This window comes from Heptranchias perlo, chromosome 4 (assembly GCF_035084215.1).
Source record: "Heptranchias perlo isolate sHepPer1 chromosome 4, sHepPer1.hap1, whole genome shotgun sequence".
Lineage (NCBI taxonomy): Eukaryota > Metazoa > Chordata > Chondrichthyes > Hexanchiformes > Hexanchidae > Heptranchias > Heptranchias perlo.
Genome location: NC_090328.1, coordinates 118035260 through 118063192, shown reverse-complemented (window position 1 = coordinate 118063192; position 27933 = coordinate 118035260). Strand labels below are relative to the sequence as shown.

General features: G+C 41.5%; 2 protein-coding genes across 2 annotated transcripts in view; one reads left to right on the top strand and one right to left on the bottom strand.

The window, feature by feature from the left end:
• Positions 1 to 36: 36 nt before the first annotated feature.
• On the bottom strand, positions 37 to 21215 carry c4h9orf85 (chromosome 4 C9orf85 homolog). Its single transcript, XM_067983541.1, has 4 exons — positions 20611 to 21215; positions 11086 to 11192; positions 8668 to 8781; positions 37 to 3475 (listed from the first exon to the last, which is right to left on the bottom strand). Exons 1-4 carry the CDS (start codon positions 20710 to 20712, stop codon positions 3154 to 3156), a joined length of 645 nt encoding a protein of 214 aa, XP_067839642.1. The 5' UTR covers positions 20713 to 21215; the 3' UTR covers positions 37 to 3153.
• A 220-nt stretch (positions 21216 to 21435) lies between these two features.
• LOC137321224 (alpha/beta hydrolase domain-containing protein 17B) overlaps positions 21436 to 27933 on the top strand; it is a 54619-nt gene continuing 48121 nt past the window's right edge. Inside the window, exon 1 of the mRNA XM_067983540.1 lies at positions 21436 to 22794. Coding sequence (XP_067839641.1) covers positions 22328 to 22794 — 467 coding nt within the window. The 5' untranslated portion in view covers positions 21436 to 22327. The remainder of the gene's footprint in view (positions 22795 to 27933) is intronic.

The window sequence follows — 27933 nt, the reverse complement described above, 5'->3', positions numbered from 1 at the left end:
TGCCAAAGTCATTACAGATGGACTCAGATATAAGAATCCCTGAAGCAGCATTATTTTATTAACACATTTCTGATAACATGATTAATACCATTATATAAGATGAAGCATTAAGGAGTACATGAACTATTTGATATAGTTAACTGAATAAACCACTACAGACTCAAGCATAGTTCTAGTATCTCACCATAATTCAGCATCAGCCAGACTCTACTTATTACAGAATAAAGTAAGACTATTATACGGTTCGATTCCTTGTAAAGCTGACAGGTTAACAGCTTTGGATAACTGATATGTTCAAGTATGATTAAATTCTATTTGAATGTGTTACTGATAAGCTACCAGCATCATACAATCTAGTCCTTCTAGGCTAGTTGTGGCAGAATTGAGCAAGTCTGCCTCCTTCTGGAACAATTGTTTTGACCTCTGGGACGTCTGGAACATAGGAACAGGAGGAGGCCATTCAGCTCCTCGAGCCTGTTCCGCCATTCAATTAGATCATGGCTGATCTGTATCTTGACTCCATCTACCCGCCTTGGTTCCATTACCCTTAATACCCTAACCAAAATCCATCAGAAAATTTTCAATTGACCCCCAGCCTCAACAACTTTTTGGGGGAAAAGAGAATTCCGGATTTCCACTACACTGTCCAAAGTAATAGTATTCCTCCACTCTTGAATAATCTTCTACTCACAACCTTGCATGTACATTGATACATTTAATAACCAGTAAAGATACTACCACCCCGGAGAATTTAGGGAGTGAGCTTGAGGGAGGTGCACTGGATGAATCACAAGTTTCAGGTCATTGCAGAGGTCAGCAAGTGAACCCCCACTGATCATAGCATCATACAGCACAGGAAGCCGCCATTTGGCCCATCATGCCTGTGCTGGCTCTTTGAAAGAACTATCCAATTAGTCCCACTCCCCTGCTCTTTCCCCAAAGCCCAGCAAATTTTTCCCCTTCAAGCATTTATCCAATTCCCTTTTGAAAGTTACATATTGAATCTGCTTCCACCGCCCTTTCAGGCAGCGCATTCCAGATCATAACAACTCGCTGCCTAAAAAAATCTCACGTCGCCTCTGGTTCTTTTGACAATTACTGTAAATCTGTCCCCTCTGGTTACCGACCCTTTTGCCACTGGAAACAGTTTCTCATTTACTTTTATCAAAACCCTTCATTATTTTGAACATCTCCATTAAATCTCCCCTTAACCTTCTCTGCTCTAAGGAGAACAACCCCAGATGGCATAGCTTGGTCACTCCCTCTGCAGTGGAGTTTCAGGTGGATGACTTTTCATCAGAACTGAAGGGACACAAACGGACTTGATGGGCAATAAATGCTGGCCTTGCCAGCGACGCCCAGATCACATGAACAAATAAAAAAAGTGCAAATGGGGTCCTCGAGTATTGCAGTAGCAAACATACCGCCCGAGATAAGCACTTTTATACTTCACAATTTTTTTTTAAGATTAAAAATCTTATCAAAAGAAAACAAAGTGACATTTAGGTTTTCAATCGGCCGTCACTTCTCCAAAAGCTACCTTCATAGTCACTCTCCCACCTACAACTCACCGAGCCTTTGAGGAGGACAGAAAACCATCATTAACATGAATACCGTCAACTATATTTTGGTTTGGCAGGTTCTGTTTTCAAATTTTACAAAAAAACTAATCATAAACAGGGCATTATGCATGATATTGAGGTTAGGTTTGAGTCTTCTGTTTAGTTCTGTTGAAAGGTCTTCGACCTGAAACATTGACTCATTTCTCTCGCTGCAGATGCTGCCTGACCTGCTGAGTGTTTTCCAGCATTTTCCATTTTTTTATTTCAGATTTCCAGCATCCGCAGTATATTTGCTTTTGTTTTAGTGTTTTACTCACTGCCTCTTCTCTTCCAGGAATTCCCGCCTTGAAGGAGTTCTGCTCTTCTCTCCTGACGGAATGTCCGTTTGTGTCTCTTCAGTTCTGATGAAAAGTCATCCACCTGAAATGTTAACTCGGTTTCTCTCTGCGCAGATGTTGCCTGTCCTGCTGAGCTTTGCCAGCACTTCCTGTTTCTGATTTTAGGGTTTAGTTATCCCTGGTCCTTTAAAGTGCAAAAGGAATATTCAAAGCAAAACACGAAATAAGATAATGGGATAGAATAGGAAAAGAGATCGGTACAATCTCTTATATGGTTCTATTGACATGACTCACAGTTGCAGACCAGGACCCTAAATATTTTTTCTTTTTTTTCTAAAAAAGTGAATCAAAATAAAACAATCCTACAGGATTAAGACAAAATTAAGGTCACTATTACAGAATACCATCAATTGTGGCCGTAGTTAGCTGCTGCTAGGTTATCAACAAGTCTACAGCATAGGAACAGGCCATTCGGCCCAACATTCAGCATTTATGCTCCACACGAGCCTCCTCCCACCCTACTTCATCTCACCCTTTCTCCCTCATGCTTATCTAGCTTCCCCTTAAATGCATCTATGTTATTCGCCTCAACTACCCTGTGTGGTAGCGAGTTCCACATTCTCACCACTCTGGGTAAAGAAGTTTCTCCTGAATTCCCTATTGGATTTATTAGTGACTATTTTATATTTATGACCTCTAGTTTTAGATTCCCCCACAAGTGGAAATATTTTCTTTACATCGACTCTATCAAACCCTTTCATTATCTTAGAGACCTCGATCAGGTCACATCTCAGACTTCTCATTTGTAGTGAAAAGCACCCCAGTCTGTTCAGCCTTTCTTGATAAGTATATCCTCTCAGTTCTAGTATCTCCCTTGTGAATCTTTTTTGCACCTTGTCCAACAGTTGGTTAGAAATTCAAAACTAAAAAGGTGATATTTGATGTGAATATAAATGACATGTCGTATCATTTTACAACAGCTCAGAAGTACACACAATCACTTGTAAAACAAAATGAAATAGCTGCGTCAGTGCATGATTTACTCTTACAATAAGAGTTGTGATTCTGAAACATCAATTTTATTGGCTAGCACGTTTTGTCTTTTACATGTCCTGGCAATTGTACATCATGTTCCATTTTGTGCTTTGTGTACAAGCCTGCTGAAACAAAGGTGGCTCAACTGATTCAAAAGGTTATGCAAACTCATTTGTGATCATTGTAATGTAACACCATTCTGCAACGGTCATGACACATCAGACGTACTGTTTGTTGTTACAAGCCTCTAAAGTTAAGGCGGAAAGTTCAGGCACTCCTTGTGCTTCCGTCCCTTCAGTCTTGGGTGTTTTCTCCTTCTGCAATGCTGCATCAGTACCTTGGGTTGACAGATCAGTTGAAGAGGATTGGCTCGACTGAGCTTCATCGTTTACATCGCTGCCATCATCACGATCAAAATCAGAGTCATCAGTGCTGTCGTCGTCATCATCATCATCCCCCTTTCCGCTCTTTATTCTACTTCTTGTCCAAGTATTTGTTTGAACGTCACCATTCTGTTCTTGGTCTGCTGCAGGAGCCAGCCTGGGGAGTGGAGAGAAAAAATTAGACCATCTTCTTTATTCCACAACCGTAAAAAGAAAAGAACGAATTTACATTTTTATACAGCGCCTTGTACGACTTCAGGACATCCCAAAGCACTTTACAGCCAATGAAGAACTTTTGAAGTATAGTCATTGTTGTAATGTAGGGAAATGTGGCAGCCAATTTGCGAACAGCAAGGTCCCACAAACAGCAACGTCATAATGACCTGATAATTAGTTTTTAGTGATGTTGATTGAGGGATAAATATTGGCCAGGACCCCGGGGAGAACTCCCTTGCACTTCTTCGAAATAGTGGCTGTGGGATCTTTTACGTCCACCTGAGAGGGCAGTCAGGGCCTCAGATTGTCGACTCATCTGAAAGACAGCACTCCCTTAATGCTACACTGGGAGTGTCAGTCTGGACTTTGTGCTTGAGTCTCTGGAGTGGGACTTGAACCCATAACCATCTGACTCAGAGGTGAGAGTACGACCCACTGAGCCACGGCTGACCTTGTGTGGGGACAGGCTGGATGGACCAGAGTGTCCTTCTCTGTCCATCGTTGTTCATATGTAACAGCAATGAAATATAAAACAGCAGAATAGCTCTATGCCAAGGTCAGCCAGAAAGAAAAATGAGAGGTAGGTGGAGCAGCAGTTTTTGGGACTGTATTTGTATGAATGAGGCGAAGTAAGCCTATGGTTATTTAACCTCCAAATGCTGGCGTCGTTGGGTTGACATCAGTTAAAGCACCTTATACTCAATCTCAATGTCAACATCAACTTGAATTGAGAATGATGCCAAGCTCAAGGTACGTGCTAGAACCAGGACCAAAGACGGCGCCAATGGACGCAATTGCCTGGTGGCTTGTCCTGGACTTGTATTTAGCTTATACAGGGCCTAGTTGCTGAACCCAAAGGCTGAAACGCCATTAGGCGGATTCTGGAAGAGATTGTGTGGTTGGCTATAAACCCGGACACCTTTGCCCCTGCTTCTTGCACCACTGTGGAACACGACTATACCATCCTTTTTGAGGTGTTCCTGGGAACATTGGCACTGTCATTCAATATCTAGCCTGGCAGTGGACATTGCTCGTGTGTGTGCGTGCGTGTCAAGCTTAGCCACCTAGACCAGACCGCCTTCCACTGAACGCGGCTGGTGCACAGAGCTCTTTTGCTCGGTTTCTATGAAGCTTCACATCCAGGAAAGTCGATGATGGAATGACAGAAGATAGCAAAGAAATGTCCATCACTGGGACAGGAGAGGGAGGGGAAACCATGACATTCAATACATCATTTAAAAAAACAAACCAGCAGCTAACAATGCCTGAAGCCTGCAGTCAAGATAGGCTTTACTGGTGCAACCTGGCCAAAATGGTCGGCGAGTTTCTGTGATAAAAACTTTGTAAAACATTTGCGAACGTAACGGACCCACAAGCCACTTCACAGATTTAGAAACGGTGGAGAAAACTTTGGATTCTAAAGTAGACAAAAAAAAACCCCCAACCGGTAGCAAAATGAACTTTCTTGGATATGGAAACAAGGGGACAATTTTAACCCAACTCGCCGGGCGGGAAACCCTTGGGATTAGGTGGAATGCCAGTTTTACACCCGCCCGACATTACTCTCCACGGACTTCAATATAAAACCAGTGTTGCACCCGATCCAGTCAGTTTCCCGACTGGCGGGTTAGGTTAAAATTGCCCCCCAAATATCTGATGCTAGTGGGGTTGGGGAGAAACTTCAGATGCAAGCCTGCACACACCCTTGTATAGAGCGGACCTGCAAAGTGAGGTCCCTAGGCGATTTCATCCCTGTCCTTCCAAAAAGTGGAATGATGTCTGTATCATGTGAAGTTTGGATGTATGAGGAAGAATATAGTGTAATTCAGCACATTATAAATCATTGTTATTGACGGGGTGAACTTAAATATTTGATATTGGGAGTACCATAAGAACTAGCAACAGGAAAAGGCCTGTAACAATTGCAGCCTGGACCAGACCACGTTCCATATTTTTGTCCAATGAGAGAGGTTTGAAGCCCCTCTTCCGCTATTTGGAGGGGGCCGCTTCTCAACTTCCGGATCCAATATTCAGTCCCACGCTCCTGATCTTTGGCCGCCCAGTGCGGAGGTTATTTTGTTTGTCACCTGTAACTAATTTGCATCAAAATTTTCCTAAGCATTGCAAAGTCCATTCCAACAAAACAGTATGTGGCCTTTCTCCCTGTTGATTTACAGACCATCATCAATAATGCACTCCTTGTTCATGGTTGTTCAAACAACACAAAACTACAGGTTACCAGACTAACTAGCAGCAAGCACTGTAATATAGAAATACATAGCATAAGGTGAAGATCTTGAAACAAATTCATTTTTTATTTAAAAAGTATCAGAAAAATAGACAAACCAGAAAGAAAAGTGGCAATTTAAAAGATTAACTACTGGAAAGGCATAAAGAAGTTTACAGCGCCACCTGGCTACATTGAACAATATAGCATACAGTAAAAAAGGATATTCCTGCTCATCTCAACGCATCTACTGTTCCTGGGAATGCTCCATGTATAGATACCAATGGTCACATTGTTTGTAACATAACATGCAGGTTTCTGTATTTTATTTCGTACAGTTATAAAACAGCTAAGGTTAAAATTTAAACTTTCCCCCAAAAAGCTGTTGAAGCTGAAAATTTCAAAACTGAGATTGATCGATTTTTGTTAGGCAAGGGTATTAAGGGTTTCAGAACCAAGGTGGTTAGATGGAGTTAAGATACAGATCAGCCAATAATCTAACTGAATAGCAGAACAGGCTCAAGGAGCTGAATGGGCTACTCCTATTCCTAAGCTGTCTTTTATTACCAAAGTACAAAATGGTCAGACACAAGCTGTCGATGGGACCAGGCCAGGATGGTTGAACTGAAATTAGCCAAGGGTATTCCGGGAAAGGGGGAGGCACTTTGTTCTACATGCTAATTAAGTTAGTTAAGGCATTAACAGGTACAGGAAGACTAGACGATAAGTGAGTATCTGCTCTTAACCCCATCTACCTGCCTTGGTTCTGTAACCATTAACACCCTTTACCAAACAAAAAAAAATTTTTTTTAAAATCGCCTATTTAATAAGGAAGTAGCGACAGCTCTAACTTCAGAGGGTCTTGCAACAGGATAAATGCCAGGGAATTGACCCAAAAGTCTTAACAGTTCTGGCAAAAAATGCAAACTGTGTGGGTGAGCTAAGATTTGTTTTATCCACATTCCACATTGCATCATGAGGTTCTGGCGCGAGGCACAATTGATGTGTTTCATCTAAAGTCTCATCACATATCAGACTTTAAGCAATATGTTCCAAAAAGGGTATTTTAACTCCTTATGGACTGATTCTAATTTTATTGCTTTAACTATTGTGCTGATTTGGTACCTTGCTATATTAGTTAGTCTGTAAGTAAATTTGTCTAATAGTTTCAGTCTGATGGAATCATATTTTCCACCTTTTGGGATTAGGGTACTGTCATCGTCATGGTACTTGACTAGCAACCCAGGGGCCCAAGAGTTCAAATCCCACCATAGCATTTTGTAGGCCATGGAGAGATTTGTAAACAAGAATGTGAATTTTAAAAATCGAGGTGTTGCCGGGCCGGGAGCCAATGTAGGTCAGCGAGCACAGGGGGTGATGGGTGAACAGGGCTTGGTGTGAGTTAGGATAGGGGCAGCAGAGTTTTGAACGAGATCAAGTTCACGGAGGGTGGAAGATGGGAGGCTGGTCAGGAGAGTATTGAAATAGTCAAGTCTAGAGGTAACAAAGGATGAAACAAAGGTTTTAGCAGCAAATGAGCTGAGGCAGGGTCGGAGATGGCGATTGTTACAGACAGCCAAGCGAGCCACTGCATCGGGCAGCACAAAGTGTGACTAGTCACAGAAACAGGCCATTCGCATCAACTGGTCTATGTCGGTGTTTATGCTCCACACGAGCCTCCTCTTCATCTAACCTGATCAGCATTTCCTCCTATTCCTTTCTCCATCATGTGTTTATCTAGCTTCCCCTTAAATGCATCTATGCTATTCGCCTCAACTACTCCATGTGGTAGCGAGTTCCACATTCCCACCACTCTCTGGGTAAAGAAGTTTCTCCTGAATTCCTTATTGGAATAAATGAAATAAATGAAAACCATGGTAAGTTGTGAAAATGAATTCAATAAATCAGGCAATTTGTGGGCTAGCACCAGTAAAATAAATGACCACGACAGCTGACGGACTGTTCATTAACGTGCTTCACGGGAAGGAATCTGCGACCTGGTCTGACCTACATGGGACTTTAGTCACACTACGTGCTGCCCGATGCAGTGGCTCGCTTGGCTGTCCATAACTATCACCCATCTCCACCCCTGCCTCAGCTCATCTGCTGCTGAAACCCTCATCCATGCCTTTGTTACCTCTAGACTTGATTATTCCAATGCTCTCCTGGCCGGCCTCCCACCTTCCACCCTCCGTAAACTTGAGCTCGTCCAAAACTCTGCTGCCCCTATCCTAACTCGCACCAAGTCCTGTTCGCCCCTGTGCTCGCTGACCTACATTGGCTCCTGGTCCGGCAACACCTCGATTTTAAAATTCACATTCTTGTTTTCAAATCCCTCCATGGCCTCGCCCCTCCCTATCTCTGTAACCTCCTCCAGCCCTACAACCCTCCAAGATCTCTGCACTCCTCCAATTCTGGCCTCTTGTGCATCCCCGATTTTCATCCCTCCACCACTGGCGGCTGTGCCTTCAGCTGCCTAGGCCCCTAAGCTCTGGAATTCCCTCCCTAAACCTCTCTGCCTCTCTGCCTCTCTCTCCTCCTTTAAGACACTCCTTAAAACCTACCTCTTTCACTAAGCTTTTGGTCACCTGTCCTAATATCTCCTTATGTGGCTCGTGTCAAATTTTGTCTGGTAACGCACCTGTGAAGCACCTTGGGACATTTTACTACATTAAAGGTGCTATATAAATGAAAGTCATTGTTGTAGTGATGGGCAATAAATGCAGCCTTGCCAGCGTTGTACATATTATGGGAACAAAGAAAATGACAGGAGAATAAAGGTGCAGGTTTCAGATACTTGGAAACTGCCTGCTCATGAAAACTACCTTTCTATTGTGAAGTCAAGATCCCACTGCGTTCTAACCTGTTCTATTTTCCAATTATAAAGTTTTGCACAAACTACTTACGGATTCACAATCTCTTCCTTCTTCCCACATTTGGCGCAGAGTTCTAATTTGAAAGCACATGGTTTACACATTATGTGGTAAGAATCCCTCACTGTCTTCTGAAAGCATTTAACACTAAACAGGATAAAAAAGAAAAAAAGTAATGGAAGTTGCAAACAGCAAATTTTAAAAATCACAATATACCTCCATTATGTAAACACTAATACAGTATTTTGAAAGGCCAACCAAGTTCTTATATTTTGCATCTAAATTCAGAATTATAGAATGTTACAGCACAGAAACAGGCCATTCGGTCCATCAAATCTAGCTGGTATTTTTTTCCTCCACGTGTGCCAGCTAGTCTAATCCCATTCTCCTGCTAGTTTCCCAAATCCTTTAATGGTCCTCTTCTTCAATGCAACTATAATTCCCTTTAGAAAGAATTAATGGATGTAAATCTTAAACTGCATGTTACATTTTGCTGATCAGAGGAAATAATCAATCACTATTTACCTTATTATAACCCTTCATAATCTTGGAAGATCTTTATCAGGTCACCACCTACCCTCCTCAGAGCTGGAGAAAAACACCCCAACTTCTCAAGTCTCCATTCATCACCCCCACTCCCTGGTAACATCCCAATAAATCGATGTTGCATTGTTTCCATTGCTTTTATATCTTCATATAAATAGGGTGCACTAAACGGTATACAATACTCCAACTGTAGCCTAAAGTCTTGTAGAAGTTCAACATTAACTCCTTGCTTTTGTATTTTATGCCTCTAGGTACAAAATCAAAGATACCATTTGCCTTTTTTATAGCCTAATGTACTTCAGTTGCCACCTTTAGTGACGTGTGTATATGATCACCAAGATCTCTTTGCTCTTATACTCTATTTAAAATGCTACCATTTAATGTACAATTCCTCTCTATATTCTCACTTCCAAAATGTATTTGTTTTTCTATATTGTACTGAGTCTTACATTGAATTTTACAGCCCATCAGCCCTGGTGTGTACCTGTGTTTATGCTGTACACAAGCCTCCTCCCACCCTATTAGCATATTATTCTATTCCTTTCTCCTCCACGTGTTTATCTAGCTTCCCCTTAAATGCATCTATGCTATTCGCTTGTAGTAGCCAGTTCCATATTCTCACTGCTGTCTGGGTAAATAAGTTTCTCCTGAATTCCTTATTGGATTGATTAGTGGCTCTCTTATATTTATGACCCTTAGTTTTGGATTATGTGGAACCACTGGAGATTTTCCCTCCCCTTAAAATCAGCAGTCACTTCATGTCTGCTTTGCCTAACAAGCTGGTTGCGAATTTGTATCATATCACTTTAGGAAACCCACAGTGCAAGAGGTCAAATGAGGCTGGGACTCAAACGTATGTGTTCTAATCTCTGGAGCAACACCAATGTGCTGTAACAGTTTGTTAAATTGGAACTTAATTTATCATGAGATTAGAATGGAGTTTCCACTGCACAATTAGGCACTTGCTGAACCAAGATTGCTAGGCTATTGGGAATGTTGCTTCAGCATAAAAAGAATTAGAATCACATTAAAAACCTACTCGAGGCAGCTTGGTTACAAAGAATCAACAATGCTGGCTTCACAGCTAGATAATTCAAGTTCAATTCCCATGGATGCTCAATACTAAAACTTGCCAGCTGAAACTTTTATTCGTTCTCCGGAGGGGATACTAAGGAAAATGGTTCGTGGAAGCAGAGGTTGAATTCATTTTCTTCAAACACATTAAAAACCTGATCCGATCACATCACAATGTGAATCTTTAGTCTGCTGAGACTTACTTGAATAGATGGTATAAAACCTTGTGTAAAAGACAAAGAGATCAAATATATAACATATACCCAGCAGCAAATACCCAATCTGATTTCAGTGTTAGGTCAGATAAAATAATTGAAAATAATCACTTTAAAAAAAAAAGAGAAAATGGGAAAAATATCCTATATGTACAGTTCTGGTGACACCCCGGGTTTGAAGTTCTGGTTCGTATCACCATTAAAGAAGTCAACATGTACACTGTAACAACAGGTCTCCTATAACAATCGGAAATATCTCATTCTTTAATGTCAGTTAAAAATGTAGCATCTGTTTTCTATGTTGCAACCAAGAAAATCATACGAGGCTGACATCAAGCAATCCCACTAACATTCCTGTGATATGGGTGACAAACTGAGGACACTGTTATTGGAAACTACATGGCTTTTTCCCGCCAAGGATCACAGAAATACCTCAAAACAGGTATTAAAAATGATAAGAATTTTGTAAGCATTAAAATACATATACAATTCATAACAGTCAAATGATGACAAAAGCTGATTTTTATTGAATGCGTCAGGTGATATAAACGCATTGAAAAGTTTGTCAGAATGGCTACCTTTGTTTATTCTAAATGAGAAGAAGCTTTTAACTCACCATTTCCTAGCCTGAGTAAGTGGTTTGTACTTGCTGTATTTTATTTTCCATTCCAACACTTCCTTACAATGCTTACAGACACCTGCATGTACCATAGTATTTAACTTCTGGGAAGAAAAAAAGATTTAATGTATTAATGCAACTTAAATCCAAAGTTCAACATCGATTGATAATCGCTAAAAATTGATAAAGAAGAGTTACTAGAAAGGCTAGCTGTACTTAAAGTAGATAAGTCACCCGGTCCGGATGGGATGCATTCTAGGTTGCTGAGGGAAGTAAGAGTGGAAATTGTGGAGGTACTGGCCATAATCTTCCAAATATCCATAGGCAAGGAGTGGTACCAGAAGTCTGGAGAATTGCAAATGTTACACACTTGTTCAAAAAAGGGTGCAAGGATAAACCCAGCAACTATAGGCCAGTTTAACCTGAGTGGTGAGGAAACTTTTAGAAATGATAATCCGGGACAGAATTAACAGTCACTTGGATAAGTGTGGATTGATTAGGGAAAGCCAGCACAGATTTGTTAAAGGCAAAACATGTTTAACTAATCTGATCGAGTTTTTTGATGAGAGGGTAGATGCAGTTGATATGGTGTATATGGACTTTCAAAAGGTGTTTGATAAAGTACCACATGGTAGGCTTATCATCAAGATTATGGCCCATGGAATAAAGGGGGCAGTAGCAACATGGTTACAGAATTGGCTAAGTGACAGGATGCAGAGAATAACGGTGAATGGTTGTTTTTCGGACTGGAGGGAGGTGTACAGTGGTGTACCCCAGGGGTCAGTGCTGGAACCACTGCTTTTCTTGATTTATATTAACGACTTGGACTTGGGTGTATAGGGCACAATTTCAATGCAAAAGAACCAAAGGTGACATGAGGGAAAACCTTTTTACACAGTGAGTGGTTAGGATCTGGAATGCACTGCCCGAGGGGGTGGTGGAGGCAGATTCAGTCATGGTCTTCAAAAGGGTACTGGATAAGCACGTGAAAGGAAAAAATTTGCAGGGCTACGGGGATAGGGCGGGGGAGTGGGACTGGCTGGATTACTCTTGCATAGAGCTGGCGCGGACTCGATGGGCCGAATGGCCTCCTTCCATGCTGTAACCTATGATTCTATGATCTACTGGAGGAAGTGCAAAAAAGATTCACAAGGATGATACCAGAACTGAGAGGTTATAAATTATCAGGGAAGACTGAACAGGCCGGTGCTCTTTTCTCTAGAAAAGAGAAGGCTGAGGGGTGACCTGATAGAAGTCTTCAAAATTATGAAAGGGTTTGATAGGGTAAATGTAAAGAAAATGTTTCCACTTGTGGGAGAGTCCAAAACTAAGGGCCATAAATATAAAATAGTCACCAATAAATCCAATAAGGAATTCAGGAAAAACTTCTTTACCCAGAGAGTGGTTAGAATGTGGAACTCGCTACCACAAGAAGTGGTTGAGGCGAATAGCATAGATGGATTTAAGGGGAAGCTGGATAAACACGAGGGAAAAAGGAATAGAAGGTTATACAGATAGGATTAGATGCATTCGGGTGGAAGGAGGTACGCATAGACAGTTGGGCTGAATGGCCTGTTTCTGTGCTGTAAATTCTATGTAATTGATTCTCCGGTACAAGCATCACCATCAGAATTCAAATGGGTTCAAGCCCTACTCCAGGCATTGTGCACATAATCTAGATGAAGGAGAGCTGCATGGTCAGAGGTCACATCCTTCAGATGAGCCATGAAACTGAGTACCCTGGTTTCTTTTGTACTTCGTACTGAACTTGTGTTCTAATGAAATGTAAATAAAAAATTTTTTAAAAAAAAGTCAGGACCAGAAAAGAATAAGACATCTGGCCCAATGAGCTCACATTTCAAAACACCCAGTCTAGCATCTAACCACATCTTGAACCCCCATATCTTCGATTCCAATATTTCATCTGATAAACAGTGATAAACTTTTGGAATGTTATAAGAATTTTTTCTGAGATCGGTTCTAAATTTACTTTTCACAAATTTAAGTTTAATGGCCTCTTGTTCTGCTGGCCTGACTGACCTCAAAAATAGTATTCCGGCCTCGTCTTATTTATTACTTTATATACCTCATCGAAGTGGCTCCTTAATTTTCTCTCTATTTTGCAGAGATTAAGCTTCTGTGACAGCTCATTTCCTTGGGAGCATTCTTGTTGCTCTTCTATGCACCCCTTCCAATGTGTGGCAACCAGAATTGCACAGTATAAAATCATAGAATCACACAGCTCAGAAGGAGGCCATTCAGCTCATCATGCCTGTGTCGGCTCTTTGAAAGAGCTATCCAATTAGCCCCACTCCCCCTGCTCTTTCCCCATAGCCCTGCAAATTTCTCTTTTTCAAGTTTTGAAAGTTACTATTGAACCTGCCTCCACCACCCCTTCAGGCAGTGCAGTCCAGATTATAGCAACTCACTGAGTAGAAAAAAATTCTCCTCTATTCCCCCTTGGATTTTTTGACAATTATTTTAAATCTGTGTCTTCTGGTTACTGACCCTCCTGCCAGTTGAAACAGTTTCTCCCTATTTATGCTATCAAAACCCTTCATAATTTTGAACATCTCTATTATATCTCCCCTTAACCTTCTCTGCTCTAAGGAGGAGAACAATTCCAGCTTCTCCAGTCTCTCATCCCTGGTACCATTCCAGTAAATCTCTACTGCACCCTCTCCAAGGCCTTGACATCCTTCCTAAAGTGTGATGCCCAGAATTAGACACAGTACTCCAGCAGCGGCCTAACCAGTGATTTACAAAGGTTCAGCATAACATCCTTGCTTTTGTACTCTAGGCCTCTGTTTATAAAGCCAAGGATCCTGTATCCCTTTTTAACAGCCTTCTGAACTTGTCCTGCTACCTTCAAAGATTTATGTACAAACACCCTCAGGTCTCTCTGTTCCTGCACCCACCCCTCCACTTAAAATTATATAAACTGTAAAATCCTTCTATTCCTTTCTCCCTCATATACTTATCTAGCTTCTCCATAAATGCATCTATGTGGGGAATTCTATTCCCTTCATCGTATGTCTATTCTGCTCATAGTTTTCCCAGTATGCAATATTTTGCATTTGACAGCATTAAATTTAATGCGCCATTAATATGCCTAGATGCACAACAGATCTACATGCTTCTGCAACATTCTAACTGGACTCTCCACCTCTATTGCTGTATTGTCTGTTGCTCTTGCCGACTTATATAGATAAGAAACAAGAAGTGTCAAAATCATGATCCCTACGGTACTCCATTCAGCACCTCCCATATGACACTACACTTCTCACGAGTACACTATTTCTATTGTTTGTAAATCCAATTTCTTATCTGGTTCTACATTTTACCCTACAGTCCAATGGGTTTTAGTCATTCATCCAGTTAGATATATATGACATTTTCAAAGAATCAAAAATGTTTTCTAACTTTTCCTATAGCCAATAAATACTTTCAATTTAACTTGCAGTTCAAAAACATGCTGCATACTTCCAATTAATCTAGATGTTGTTTCACATCGGTTTAAAACTAACTAAATTTCAATAACTACTTCAAATGGAAAGTAAATTTCTAGTGACAAACATGGCTTGTTGCAAGAGTCTCAATCTTTCCTCATACGTTACTCCCTCAAGTTCTGAGATCAACTGGATAGCCCTTCTCTGCCCTCTAATAACTGAATATCCTTTTGGAAATAGGGAGACCAAAGCTGCACGTCAGACTAACAAGGTTATCTGCAAGTAGAAGGTTTTCCTGTGTGAAATGAGACTGGAGATAAAATACTCTGATCAAAAATCAGGAAAGGATTTAAAATTGATAGTACTTGGGGGTCTATCAGAGTGTCATAGGAAGGGGTTAACCTTCATTAGGCAGCAGCCACATGTATGCTTACCAATTACTCTGTGGAATCCCACTGCTTTGGTCTTTCATTGTATATTCAATTTTATAAACCTGGATTTACAAATGCTCAACAACAAATCATCCCTGCAATACTCAAGTATTTACCATAGATTTATTCCAATCACCTCAACTACACACAAAAAAAAGTTTCAGACGACTTAATTTTCCCACCCACTGACAGCAGCCATTGAAGGCCCAGGATAAATTGGTCCAAAGTGCTGCAGCAATCAGAAACATTTGCTTCAGCCATTAAAAAAGACACACTCAAAAGATCAGAGAAAGGACCAGGAATGGGCACCGTTAGCCAGTGAGCCTTCTGTTCCCATGGCATCTCTGCTGCTCAGGGGTAGTTTACAAAAGTACCACCACAGTACTGAAGGTGCTTATTTGCTCCATTGAAAGCATCGTGGTTTAGTGTGCCAGAGTTCCTTGCCCGATACCTCACAGTGCTAGAGCATGAGAGGAAGTTTTAAATGAAGAGGACTGTGGCGTAATTGGCCAGTGCTGGGTTTTCCCAGCTTGAGCATCGCCTGAGCAACATTCAGAACTAGAACAAGGTCAGTCCGAGGGATTTCCCAGCAAGCTGTTTGCCAATGTCTCCCAGAGCTGATTTTTAGCTGAACAGCTCTTTATAGCGACTGGAGGTCTGAAATGGTGAAAGTCTTTGCATGGAAGGAAAGAACCTCTAATACTTCCTATAAAAATAGGAGCGCTCACAATTTATTTATATTTGTGCATGAAAATAATTGAGGAGAGGTGGCATTTAATTAAACTATGTCGCTACCACATATTGATTCACCCTTATATAATTCTTCCTTCTTTCATTAATGATAAAGGTAGTCAGTAATACATGAATTTAAAAAAAATCCACAGCTGTTTAATAACTAAAGTTGTCATGAATCTCTCAATTTAAAAAAAGGCCCCCAAGAATTTTATGGTTTCCCTAGGTCCACTATCTTGGAATAGCAAGTGTTGCAACAAGATCTGGTGGCCAAAAGCTGTTAATAAACTCTCTGAAGCGGTAAAACATTCTCAGTAAGAGGACAGCATTCAACCTGAAACTTTAAAAATCACAGAAAAGTCCTCTTGCATTGATTTTAATAAAAAGTTGTCAGCGGCTCGAAGTTTTCCCTTTAAATACTAAACAATTTCTTAGAATTAATAAATCAGATGTCAGATATTGAATAATAACTGAATGTCAGTCAGAAAAGCTTGAAAACACAACAATCCTGATAAAGTACTCTATGAATGTAGGTAATAACAACTTGCATCTATGTAGCGCCTTTAATGTAGTAATACGTCCCAAGGCGCTTCACAGAAGCGATTATCAAACAAAATTTGACACCGAGACACATAAGGAGACATTAGGACAGGTGACCAAAAGCTTGGTCAAAGAGGTAGGTTTTAAGAAGCATCTTAAAAAGAGGAGAGAGAGGTAGAGAGGCTTAGGGAAGAAATTCCAGAGCTTAGGGCCTAGGCAGCTGAAGGCACGGCCGCCAACAGTGGAGCGATGACAATCAGGGATGCACAAGAGGCCAGAATTGGAGGAATGCAGAGATCTCAGATGGTTGTAGGGTTGTAGGAGGTCACAGAGATAGGGAAGGGTGAGGCCATGGAGGGATTTGAACACAGATGAGAATTTTAAAATGGAGGTGTTGCCAGACTGGGAGCCACTGTCAGCAAGCTCAGGGGTGATGGGTGAATGGGATTTGGAGAGAGTTGAAATACGGGCAGCAGGGTTTTGGATGAGTCCAATTTACAGTGTGTGCAAGGTGAGAGGCCGGCCAGGAGACCATTTAATCACACCAAAATAGGTCCGATCTTGTTTTAATGCTACATCACATCTGTACAAATATGTCATGTTCACGGTTAAGATTGTCACATCACTAAATTATGAAAAACTCCACATTTACCCAAGCAATTAAAAGGCTGTGCAATTTGATGCACTCTCATCAGGCTCTCTCTCCCTCCCTCAACAGATCTATATGTCAAAAATAACAAGCTTTACATGTCTTTCAGTTATCAGAATTTTTGATACATAAGTCCAGATAACAAAAATAAATTTTTCTTGACTTACTTGTTCATAATAAACCACTGGTTCTGATTTCAAAGTTACTGGTTCAGAAATGAATCCCATATTCTGTTAACTGGATTTCTTTTGTAAATCTCTCTCTACAATTAAAAGTCAGTCATTCAGCTATTGCAGATAGGGTTGCCAACACTCCAGGATTGTCCTGGAGTCTCCAGGAATTAAAGATTAAAGATTAATCTCCTGGACACTGCTGCGAGCAACAGCCGGGAGAAAGGACGTTAAAAAAAAAATTGTGCGTTTCTTCATTTTCTTTGAATGCTTTCATTTATTAGTTATAAAAATATTGGAGATAGGAAAAATGGATTGACTGAGTGGGGAGGTTAGAAGCTGGAGGTTATGTGATAAAACCTAAAGGAATATATCCAACCAGAGTTGGCAACCCCAATCGCAGGTTTATCAGGTGTGGGAAAGCCTCCATTACAAATACAAGGTGCCTGAAAGATAGAAAATCTTGATTATAATATTTGAGTCACTGATTTAAAAAAAATGACTAACATTGATTTTTCACTCAAAAATCAATAAACAACCAGCTAGCACTTCAAAAATTAATCAGATCACAGTAAAAATGCTTTCAAACTGGTTTTGGCAACCATCTTGGTTTCTCACCAACCCTACTGTATATCTATAATCTATTAAAAATCTTATTTTTTCTTGTTAGGTTTCTCTCACACTTTTATATCAAATTTTTCCTACTATAAATTCCTATGCCCACATTTTTGGCTGCATATAGGGACACCACTATTACCAGCCAGAATGGAGATGATTAGGTAATTCCACAGTCATTAGGAAACCGCACTGCTGTAAGTGACTGGGATTGATTTTATAATTTCTATTATGTAACTAACCTCCATTCACTGCATTTTGCTGGAGAAATCACCCTGCTTTTATCAGGAGATGTTCACCGAGACTCGATTTAAATAGATTCTGTAGACTGTTTGCTGTGGTGCGCTGTTTAAACAGACTCAGTTTGCTGAGTAAATAGACTTTGTTTGCTGTAAAATAGACCATTTGCTGTGAGACCTGCCATAAGTCCCAACCCGTCTCCAACTCATTGGGTGACAGTGGTGTCAATAGACACTCTGCACAGTTATAATGCAAACTGATAAATAAACTGAAATAAAAACAGAAAATGCTGGAAATACTCAGCATCTGTTTGGGGGGGGGGGGGGGGATGTTAACGTTTCAGGTCGAAGATCTTTAGTCAGAACTGGTAGACGTTAAACAGTTTTTAAGCAAGTACAGAGCCAGGGGAAAGTGGGGAAGAGGAGGAAAGAACAAAAGGGAAGGTCTATGATAAGGTGGAGGGCAAGAGGGTTAAATGACAAAAGGGATGATGGTGCAAGGCAAAGGGGGTGGTAATGGGACAAATAAAGAAACAATAGATGGGTCTGGAGGAGCTGTAAATGGCAACAGCAGAACCATTACCAGCAGCTGCAATCCCACACAAAAACCAGGAGCAGTGGTTATGGTCTGAAGTTATTGAAATCAATGAAATAAACTCTTCACTCTGTAATTACACTCTCCTGGCAGTGGTGGCACTGTATTGCCTCAGTTCTGTTTATCAGCTCCTTAGCCTGCACTGCAGAGAAACTCCTACATTCCAACCAACTCTATTTCCCAAATTGTTACCTAAGTTTTTATATTTAACTGTAAATGACATACCAAAGTATTGTACAAAAATAACAGAACGTATGACTTTAAAATGGAGTATGAATTATGCCTGGAGGAGTGCAGAGATCTCAGAGGATTGTAGGAGGTTACAGAGATGGGGAGGGGTGAGGGATTAAAAGTAGCTGTGTCTCTGCAACACCCACCAACCAACCAACCATAGAAAGTGAATGTATTACTATGTTGGACTGAATTCAGAATAATCATCAGAAGAAAATTAAGTTGCTGAAAGCCATTTAAAAACCTACAGACATTATGGAAATGTTTCTAAAAAATAAAATCTAAATGTAAGTGAGTAGCAATATGGCTTATCTTCATCTAATTTGTATATTAATAGCTTTTGTTGAACGTGGTTTCCACCAGGAGCCAGGATATCCGATCAGGCCCACCATATAAAAAGCATTTGACACCCCTGCATTAGCAGATTCTGCAGTCTAATTACCACCAGCTCTTACCTTCCAGTTGAGTTGTGTGCACATGGTTTTCATCTACTAGGCATTCCGGCAAGCTGGTGCAGTCAAACAAATGATATTTCTGGGTTGCTAGTACAGAGCCAGCATTGAAAACTACAGCTCCTGTTTTGAAGTCCCTGATTTAATTCATATTTCAAAGAGAAACAACCTATATATGATTTACTTCAGTAGTTTGTTTCAAGAAATTAAATGTAAGATGGTGATTTGGATTTTAATAACCCAAATCCAACTTTTATTCTCCAGGAAGTGTGTTGATAAAGTTTGCTTAAGATCTGTGAAATCATTCTCTTGTCATTTAGCTAAGTTTTTTTCTGTTACAGGTGTAACCTTATCTGTTTTTATGCCGTGGCTCAGTGGGTATCACTCTCACCTGTATCAGAAGGTTGTAGGTTCAAGTCTCACTCCAGAGATTTGAGAACAAAAATCTAGGCTGACACTTCAGTGCAGTACTGAGGGAGTGCTGCACTGTCAGTTGAGATGTTAAACCGACATTCACCCTCTAAGGTGGACGCAAAAGATCCCAAGGTCACTATTTCGAAGAGCAAGGGGAGTTCTCCCCGGTGTCCCGATCAACATTTATCCCTCAAACAATATCACTAAAAAAAAATCCAGATGATCTAGTCATTATCACATTGTTGTTTGTGGGACCTTGCTGTGCACAAATTGGCTGCCGTGTTTTCTACTTTACAACAGTGACTACACTTTAAAAAGTGGCACTGGCTGTAAAGCACTTTGAAACGTCCTGAGGTTGTGAAAGGTAATATATCAATGCAAGATCTTTCTTTCTAGTAAAACCAATTTAAGAGGAGCCTGGAAAAGAGGTCTCTTTTCTGGCAAAATCAGGTGTGGTGTAAAACCAGCTGCCGATTCGCTATTGCCAATGACCAATTTTACTTTCTAGGTTTTATGACAAGGGGTATAGAATATTAGAGTTAAAATGCAATGATGATTTTATATAAAACCCTAGTAAGACTAGTTATATTAATGCATTAATGCAGTTTTGCACTCCATGTTATTGGAAGGTTGAAAGACTTGAGAAATTGGGGTTGTTTTCATTAAAACAGATGAGATTATGGGGTAGTTTAACAGAGATGTTTAAAATTATGAAGGGATGGACAGAGTAGAAAGAAACAGGCTATCTAGAGGGGACAAAAATAGATTAAATAAGAGATTTAGAACAGAGTGCTGGCACTTTCGTCAATTACATTAAATCTGTACCCTCTGGTTACTGACCCCCCCAATGGAAACAGATTATCTTTAATTACTCTCCTTATAATACAATACCTTTCATAATTTTGAATACTGAAATAAATGTTTATTGCAAATAACAATATTTATCTGGAAGATTATACAACTTTAAAGACTCGAGTTTCATTCCACAATGAAGTGCATGCTTACCTTCAGCTTTTCACTTTTGTCATATTTGTCATTTTTAAATCCAATAATATTTTTATGCTTCGGTGCCCTCTTCCGTGCGATATTTCCTCTCTGGGAGCTCATAATGTTTTTTTTAATATATAAATATAATTTTTGCTAAAAACACATGTACAACCCAAGAATTGAAACTACCCCGGAAGTTATAAGGGCTAAAACAATGACGTAATCCTTATGTCGACCCGCCCCCAATTATCTTGACCACGATTGGCTGCTCTGACAGGCACCTGATATGGTGAGTGGTTGATCTGCACGTCAATCAAAAGCCTCCAACCACTCGGGAAGCAGAATGGCGAAGGGGCGGGGCATCCTCCGGCGCTCGCTCCGGCCTGTTCTCCGAAGCGATTGATTCCTCGACGACCCTTCCCTCAAAGTTTTATTTTTTAAAAAAAAGCGTAGTTCGGCCGTTTTAAATTAAAAAAAACAATTCCCTTCATTGCCAGCCTCTTCTGCTACTAAATCGCAGTAATTACCGACTTCTAAAAGCGGCATCTGAGGGAGGGAGGGCGCAGAGAGTAGAATTTGTGACTGACAATTAGGGCCGGTCACTGCTTACGGCGGGGTGCGCATGCGCATAATCTTCCGACCGGTCGTCCCCTCCAAGGAGTGTGTCAAACACGCATGCGCCACCTAACGAACGCTCGCCCCGCCCAGTGTATCAACTGCGCATGCGCTACCTGGCAAACGCTCTTCCCCGCCCAGTGTGCCAAATGCGCACGCGCCACCCGGCGAAGGCTGGTCCCCGCCCAGGAATGTGTCAATCGCGCATGCGCCACCTTGTGAACGGCCACCCGTTCCCGTCCCCACGCCCTCTAAAGGCGTAATAACGTTATATATATTTTTTAAAAGTGTGGAAACGCTTCGGTTGATAGGTTTAAAAATATAATCACGGATGTGAGAGAAAAAAAAAGGAGGGAGGGGAAGTAAAGGAAAGCCTGTGAGGGAATTATCATTTGGTTTTCAGAGCGCGAGCCGCCGGCCGTGTGGAATCTGTGGGGCCCTGCGGAGGTTCCGCCGACAATTGTGTTCCCCCTTCACCCCTCCGGGGGGGGCCCTCGTCGGTCTCTTGGGTCCACCTCTGGGTAAGAATTTCGCCGCATTGTCTCCGAAGTCGGGAGAGACGGAACGAGGAACCCCGGGCAGGGCCAGGCCTGTGTGTGTGTGTGTGGAATCTTACGGTGGTGTAGGATCCTCCCCCCGCCGAAGGCCGCACCCCCCGGAGAGCGAACAGTGGGGGTTCTTGTCTTGACCTCTCTCTTTCCCCCCCCTCCTGGGTTCAAATGACTTGGAGCCTCGGATAGAAGTTTCCTTATTTTTAAATGACACCATCGCTTCGATCCGCGCACCGAGTGAGTGGGGACATTTTTGCACAAAAAAATAATAATTATAAGATAAAGTTTACTGTGCATCTATTATTGAAATATATAATCAGTCGGTGTGTATCTGACACTCTCTTTCTGGACGATTCATTATGTTATGTACCGGATCGACGACCTATCACTTGTGAGCAGCAAACATCTGCAATCTACAAAATATTTACAAGGGGGAATAACTTTAATGTTGAACTCTCCAGACGGATTTATCTCTTCTGCAATCACTGGAATTGTTCATTCATTATTTATTTATTTAATTAATTAATTGTGACTGTGTGGGCTTCCTGTTGGCCTAGTTTAATCTTGACATGAATAACCTGTCTCTGAGTGAGCTGTGCTGCCTCTTCTGCTGCCCTCCATGCCCGGGACGCATAGCCTCCAAGCTGGCTTTCTTGCCACCCGAGCCCACCTACGCGCTGATGGCGGACGAGTCCGGGGGCCGTTGGAGTCTGCACCTGTCTGAGCGGGCGGATTGGCAATACTCGCAGCGGGAGAAGGACTCGATCGAGGCCTTCATGACCAGGACCAGCCGGGGTAACCGGATCTCTTGCATGTTTATCCGCTGCTCACCCAGCGCGAAATTCACTCTGCTCTTCTCGCACGGGAATGCCGTGGATTTGGGGCAGATGAGCAGTTTCTACATCGGCCTCGGATCCAGGATTAACTGCAACGTCTTCTCGTACGATTACTCGGGCTATGGGGCCAGCTCCGGGAAACCTTCCGAGAAAAACCTCTATGCAGATGTGGACGCAGCTTGGCAAGCTCTCAGGACCAGGTAGGGAGATGTGCAACATTTATGATCATAGAATCATACAGCAGAGGAGGCCTTACGGCCCATCGGGGCTATGCCAGCTCTTTGAAAGTGCTATCCAATTAGTCCCACTCCCCTGCTCTTTCCGCATAGCGCTGCAAATTTTTCCCCTTCAAGTATTTATTCAATTCTCTTTTGAAAGTAATGATCGATTACCTTATTAAATATATTATCTTTTCGTACTTTGATATTGTTCTTTAAATTGAGAACGTGTGAATATAAATAAAACATTTTTTTTTCTCCTTATCATCTATCCTCCCCCAACGAAATATTTTCTCTGGGTTCAACAGTTATCTGGCAGGTTATAATTTGTGCAGCTAATTTTGCAGCCAGTTTCATTGCCATTGTAATATCAGAGTGGTAGTTTTCAAATACATTTTCTGTAATCAAATGAGTTGCTGCTAACATTTACCGTGCAAGCCATGTGTAAGAAAATGTCAGTTTTCAAGCACCACTCCTGAGACTTGAGTACATCATATAGGCAGACACTTCAGTACATTACTTGGGGAGGGCTTATAGCATGGGTTGGAAACTAGTTGGGAGGTGGGAGACAGAGAGTGGGGATAAAGATTATGTACTCAAGATTGGCAAGATGTGACAAGTGGTGTTCCCCATGGGATCTATTCTGGACCCACAGTTTTTCACCATATTTATCAATGACTTGAATGAAGGAATAGAGAGTTGTATATCCAAGTTTGCAGGTGATAATAGTGGACAGAGGGGAGCAGGAAGTTACAAAGGGACATGGAATAATTGTGAGTGGGCAAAGAGGTGGCAAATGGAGTTCAATGTGGAGTAGTATGAGGTCATCCACTTTGGATCCAAGAAAGACAAGTAAGAGTATTTTTTAAATCGTAAGATAGTAGGCACTGTGGAGGAGCAAAGAGATTTGGGTGTTCATGTGCACAAATCACTAAAAGCTAGTGGAAATGTACAAAAAGCAATCAAACAGACTAATGGAATATCGGCCTTTATCTCAGGAGGGCTGGAATACAAAGGGGGAGGAAGTTACGCTTCAGTTATACAGAGCCTTAATCATACATCATCTAGAATATTGCATTCAGTTCCAGGCACTGCAGTGCAGGAATGATGTATTGGCCTTGGAGGGGGTGCAGCGCAGATTCATCTAAAAGACACTGGGGCTAAAATGGTTAAATTACGAGGACAGGTTGCATAAACTTAGCTTGTATTCCCTTGAGTATAGAATATGGAAGGACTACATAGAATGTATGGCCCATTTCTGTGCTGTTCACCCAATTGCTCCATATGAGCTTCCTCCCACCCCTCTTCTAATCCCATCAGGTCTTAACCTTCTATTCCTTTCTCCCTCATGTTTATATCTAGCATCCCCTTTAATGAACAAGAACATAAGAAATAGGAGCCGGAGTAGGCCATATGGCTCCTTGAGCCTGCTCCGCCATTCAGTAAGTTCATGGCTGATCTTCTACCTCAACTCCAATTTTCCGCCCGATCCCCATATCCCTTGAGTCCTTTAGTGTCCAAAAATCTATTGATCTCAGTCTTGAATATACTCAAGAACTGAGGATCCACAGCCCTCGGGTAGAGAATTCCAAAATTTACAACCCTCTGAGTGAAGAAATGGCCGGCCCCTTATCCTGAGACTATGCCCCCTAGTTCTAGACTTTCCAGCCAGGGTAAACAGACTCTCAGCATCTACCCTGTAATTGAGGCAATTAGCATCTATGCTATTTGCCTCAACCACTCCTGTGGTAGTGAGTTCCACATTCTAACCACTCTCTGGGTAAAGAAGTTTCCCCTGAATTCCCTATTGTATTTATTAGCGACTATCTTGTATTTATGGCCCCTAGTTTTGGTTTCCCCCACAAGAGAAAGAAAGACTTGCATTTATATAGCGCTTTTCATGACCTCGGGACGTCCCAAAGCGCATTACAATGAAGTATTTTTGAAGTGTAGTCACTATTGAAATTTAGGAAACGTGGCAGCCAATTTGCACACTGTAACCTCCCACAAACATCAATGTGATAATGACCAGATAATCTGTTTTTAATGATGGTTGAGGGATAAATATTGGCCAGGACAAGATCATGTGGAAACATCTTCTCTACGTTTACCCTATCAAATCCTTTCATTATTTTAAAGACCTTCATCAGGTCACCCCTCAGCCTTCTCTTTTCTATAGAAAAGATCCCCAGCCTGTTCAATCTTTCCTGATTGGTATAACCTCTCAGTTCTGGTGCCATCCTTGTAAATCTTTTTGGCATCTTCTCCAGTGCCTCTATATCCTTTTGATCATATGGAGACCAGAACTGTGCATAGTTCTCTTAAGTGTGATCTAATCGAGGTGTTTAAATTGATAAGATTTGGGTAGGCTAGATAGAGAGAAATTATTTCCTCTGGTCGGGAATCCAGAACAAGGGGGTGTAACCTTAAAATTAGAGCCAGGCCGTTTAGGGGTGATGTCAGGAAGCAATTCTTCACACAAAGGCTAGTAGAAATCTAGAATTCTTTCCCCAAAAGGCTGTGGATGCTAGGTCAATGAAACTTTCAAGACTGAGTTCGATTAATTCTTGTTAGCTAAAATCGAGGGATAGGGAACAAAGGCGGGTAAATGGGTTTGAGATAAAAATCAGTCATGATCTAATTGAATGGTGGAACAGGCTCGAGGGGCTGAATGGCCTACTCCTGTTCCTATGTTCCTAAACCAGCATGTACAAAATTTATCTTGTTGCCTTTTTATCATTCTTGTACTTGAATGTATTATGCATAAATTATAAGTATGTCCTCTAACTAATTGTGCTGCATCATAGAACATGTATAATCTGGTGGTACAGGCTGATACATTACTCAGGAATTACGTGTTCTGCACTTGAAGCCTCAACAGGTTTGCATAAGTTGTGTAGGATGGTAAATCTTTTGTTTAGTATCTCTAATCTTACCAAGTGTATGACCTCAGACTGGTCTGGATCTAACTGGTTTCCTGTGGATTACTTTGTTGAAAGGAACTGTAACCATATTTGTGGCTAATATTAACATGGAGATAATTAGTTCTATTGAATGCACCGTGGTAATATTTGTTTAATGTTCATTGCATCCACCGAATACAGTGGAACACTGACCATAGAATTGGCCTGATTTCTGGTTCTGTCAGTCACTGATCGGCACTAATTTTCCCTTGTCTGTTGAAGTGAATTCTGACAAATACTGTAATTTAGAAATGTAAAAACTGTTTGAAAATACTGGCACTTATAATTTGTCCATTTTCTGCTCTTTTCCAAAGGTGTCCTGCCTTGACTCAGTGGGTAGCATTCTTGCCTCTTAAGTCAGAAGGTTGTGGGTTCAAGCTCCACTCCAGAGAATTAATCTAGGCTGGCACTAATGCAGTACTGAGGGAGTGCTGCGTTGTCCGAGGTGCTATCTTTCGGATGAGACGTTAAACCGAGGCCCCATTAGCTCCCTCGGGTGGATGTAAAAGATCCCATGGCACTATGTGAAGTACAGCAGGGGAGTTCTCCCAGTGTCCTGGCCAACATTTATCCCTCGACCAACACCACCAAAAACAGATTATTTATCTCATTGTTTATTGTGGGACCTTGCTGTGTGCAAATTAGCATGGAACCTGGTCTGTATAATTTAGAACCAGATTGTGTATTTATCCACCAAGCCATCGAGGAGCTAATCTGATGTTTGTGAACAGAAGGCCCTTTAAGAAAATGGTTAATATAGAAAATATCAATCTCGTGGAGGAATGGATTTCTGATCTTTGTCATGCTATTGGGGAACTATAAAGTGGTTCCTCACAATGAGGAAGAGAAAATCGGATAATGCATCATTCTCGTATACCTTCTAGTACTTATCTCCCACATATGAGCATAGGACTGAGAGGGCACCTGCCCATTCTTAAGATCAGGGAACAACTTATGATGCAGGAAGAGCTAATTATAGTGGGGGGGGGAAATTAGAAACTTAAAATAAAAACCTGTTATCCAACTCCGCCTACTTTCAGTCTTCTTACTTTGTGGGTTACATGATCAAGGTTCACGAGTAACTTGTTTTCAGTGTTTCTATTCCCCTCAATTTATTAATCTGATGCGACTATTTTAGGGCATGAACATTTCACACCAAAATTGAACATGCTTTTACCTAAAATTGTGTAGTTCATGAAATACTTCCACAAATAAGGAATTTGGGAGGTGGGGGGAAAGGGAGAATATCTGGCAATCTGAGGATTGGAGTAGAGCGGAGGGGGATTTAACCGGTAATAAAATTGGGGAAGGCCTAGTTCTGTCCTGCATTCACCGCATCTTATTTCTCCTCTTTCCCCCGCCCCCCCCCCCCCCCCCCCCGCAACCACCACCACCATCCTAGGTTGCCTCTTTCAGCTATTTTGAGTGTGATGGATCCAGTAAGAGCTGCAGTTTGAGTTCCTCATTAACAATAATTTAGTAAGTATTTTACAGGGTAGGGGAGAGAAAGAAACTTGTACAGAAACCTTCCGATTATCTTGTCCTCGTTTACATGGCATTGTTTAAGAACATAAGAACACAAGAAATAGGAGCAGGAATAGGCCAATCGGCCCCTCGAGCCTGCTCCGCCATTCAATAAGATCATGGCTGATCTGATCCTAACCTCAAATCTAAATTCATGTCCAATTTCCTGCCCGCTCCCCGTAACCCCTAATTCCCTTTACTTCTAGGAAACTGTCTATTTCTGTTTTAAATTTATTTAATGATGTAGCTTCCACAGCTTCCTGGGGCAGCAAATTCCACAGACCTACCACCCTCTGAGTGAAGAAGTTTCTCCTCATCTCAGTTTTGAAAGAGCAGCCCCTTATTCTAAGATTATGCCCCCTAGTTCTAGTTTCACCCATCCTTGGGAACATCCTTACCGCATCCACCCGATCAAGCCCCTTCACAATCTTATATGTTTCAATAAGATCGCCTCTCATTCTTCTGAACTCCAATGTGTAGAGTCCCAATCTACTCAACCTCTCCTCATATGTCCGCCCCCTCATCCCCGGGATTAACCGAGTGAACCTTCTTTGTACTGCCTCGAGAGCAAGTATGTCTTTTCTTAAGTATGGAGACCAAAACTGTATGCAGTATTCCAGGTGCGGTCTCACCA

Bases quoted from the DNA above. Each gene is read 5' to 3' on its own strand.
- c4h9orf85 (XM_067983541.1), bottom strand. From the start codon at position 20,712: ATGAGCTCCCAGAGAGGAAATATCGCACGGAAGAGGGCACCGAAGCAT. The intron at 11,193-20,610 runs GTAAGCATGCAC...TTTTCTTCCCAG, and splicing joins ACAAAAGTGAAAAGCTGAAG to AAGTTAAATACTATGGTACA. The intron at 8,782-11,085 runs GTGAGTTAAAAG...TATCCTGTTTAG, and splicing joins CTTACTCAGGCTAGGAAATG to TGTTAAATGCTTTCAGAAGA.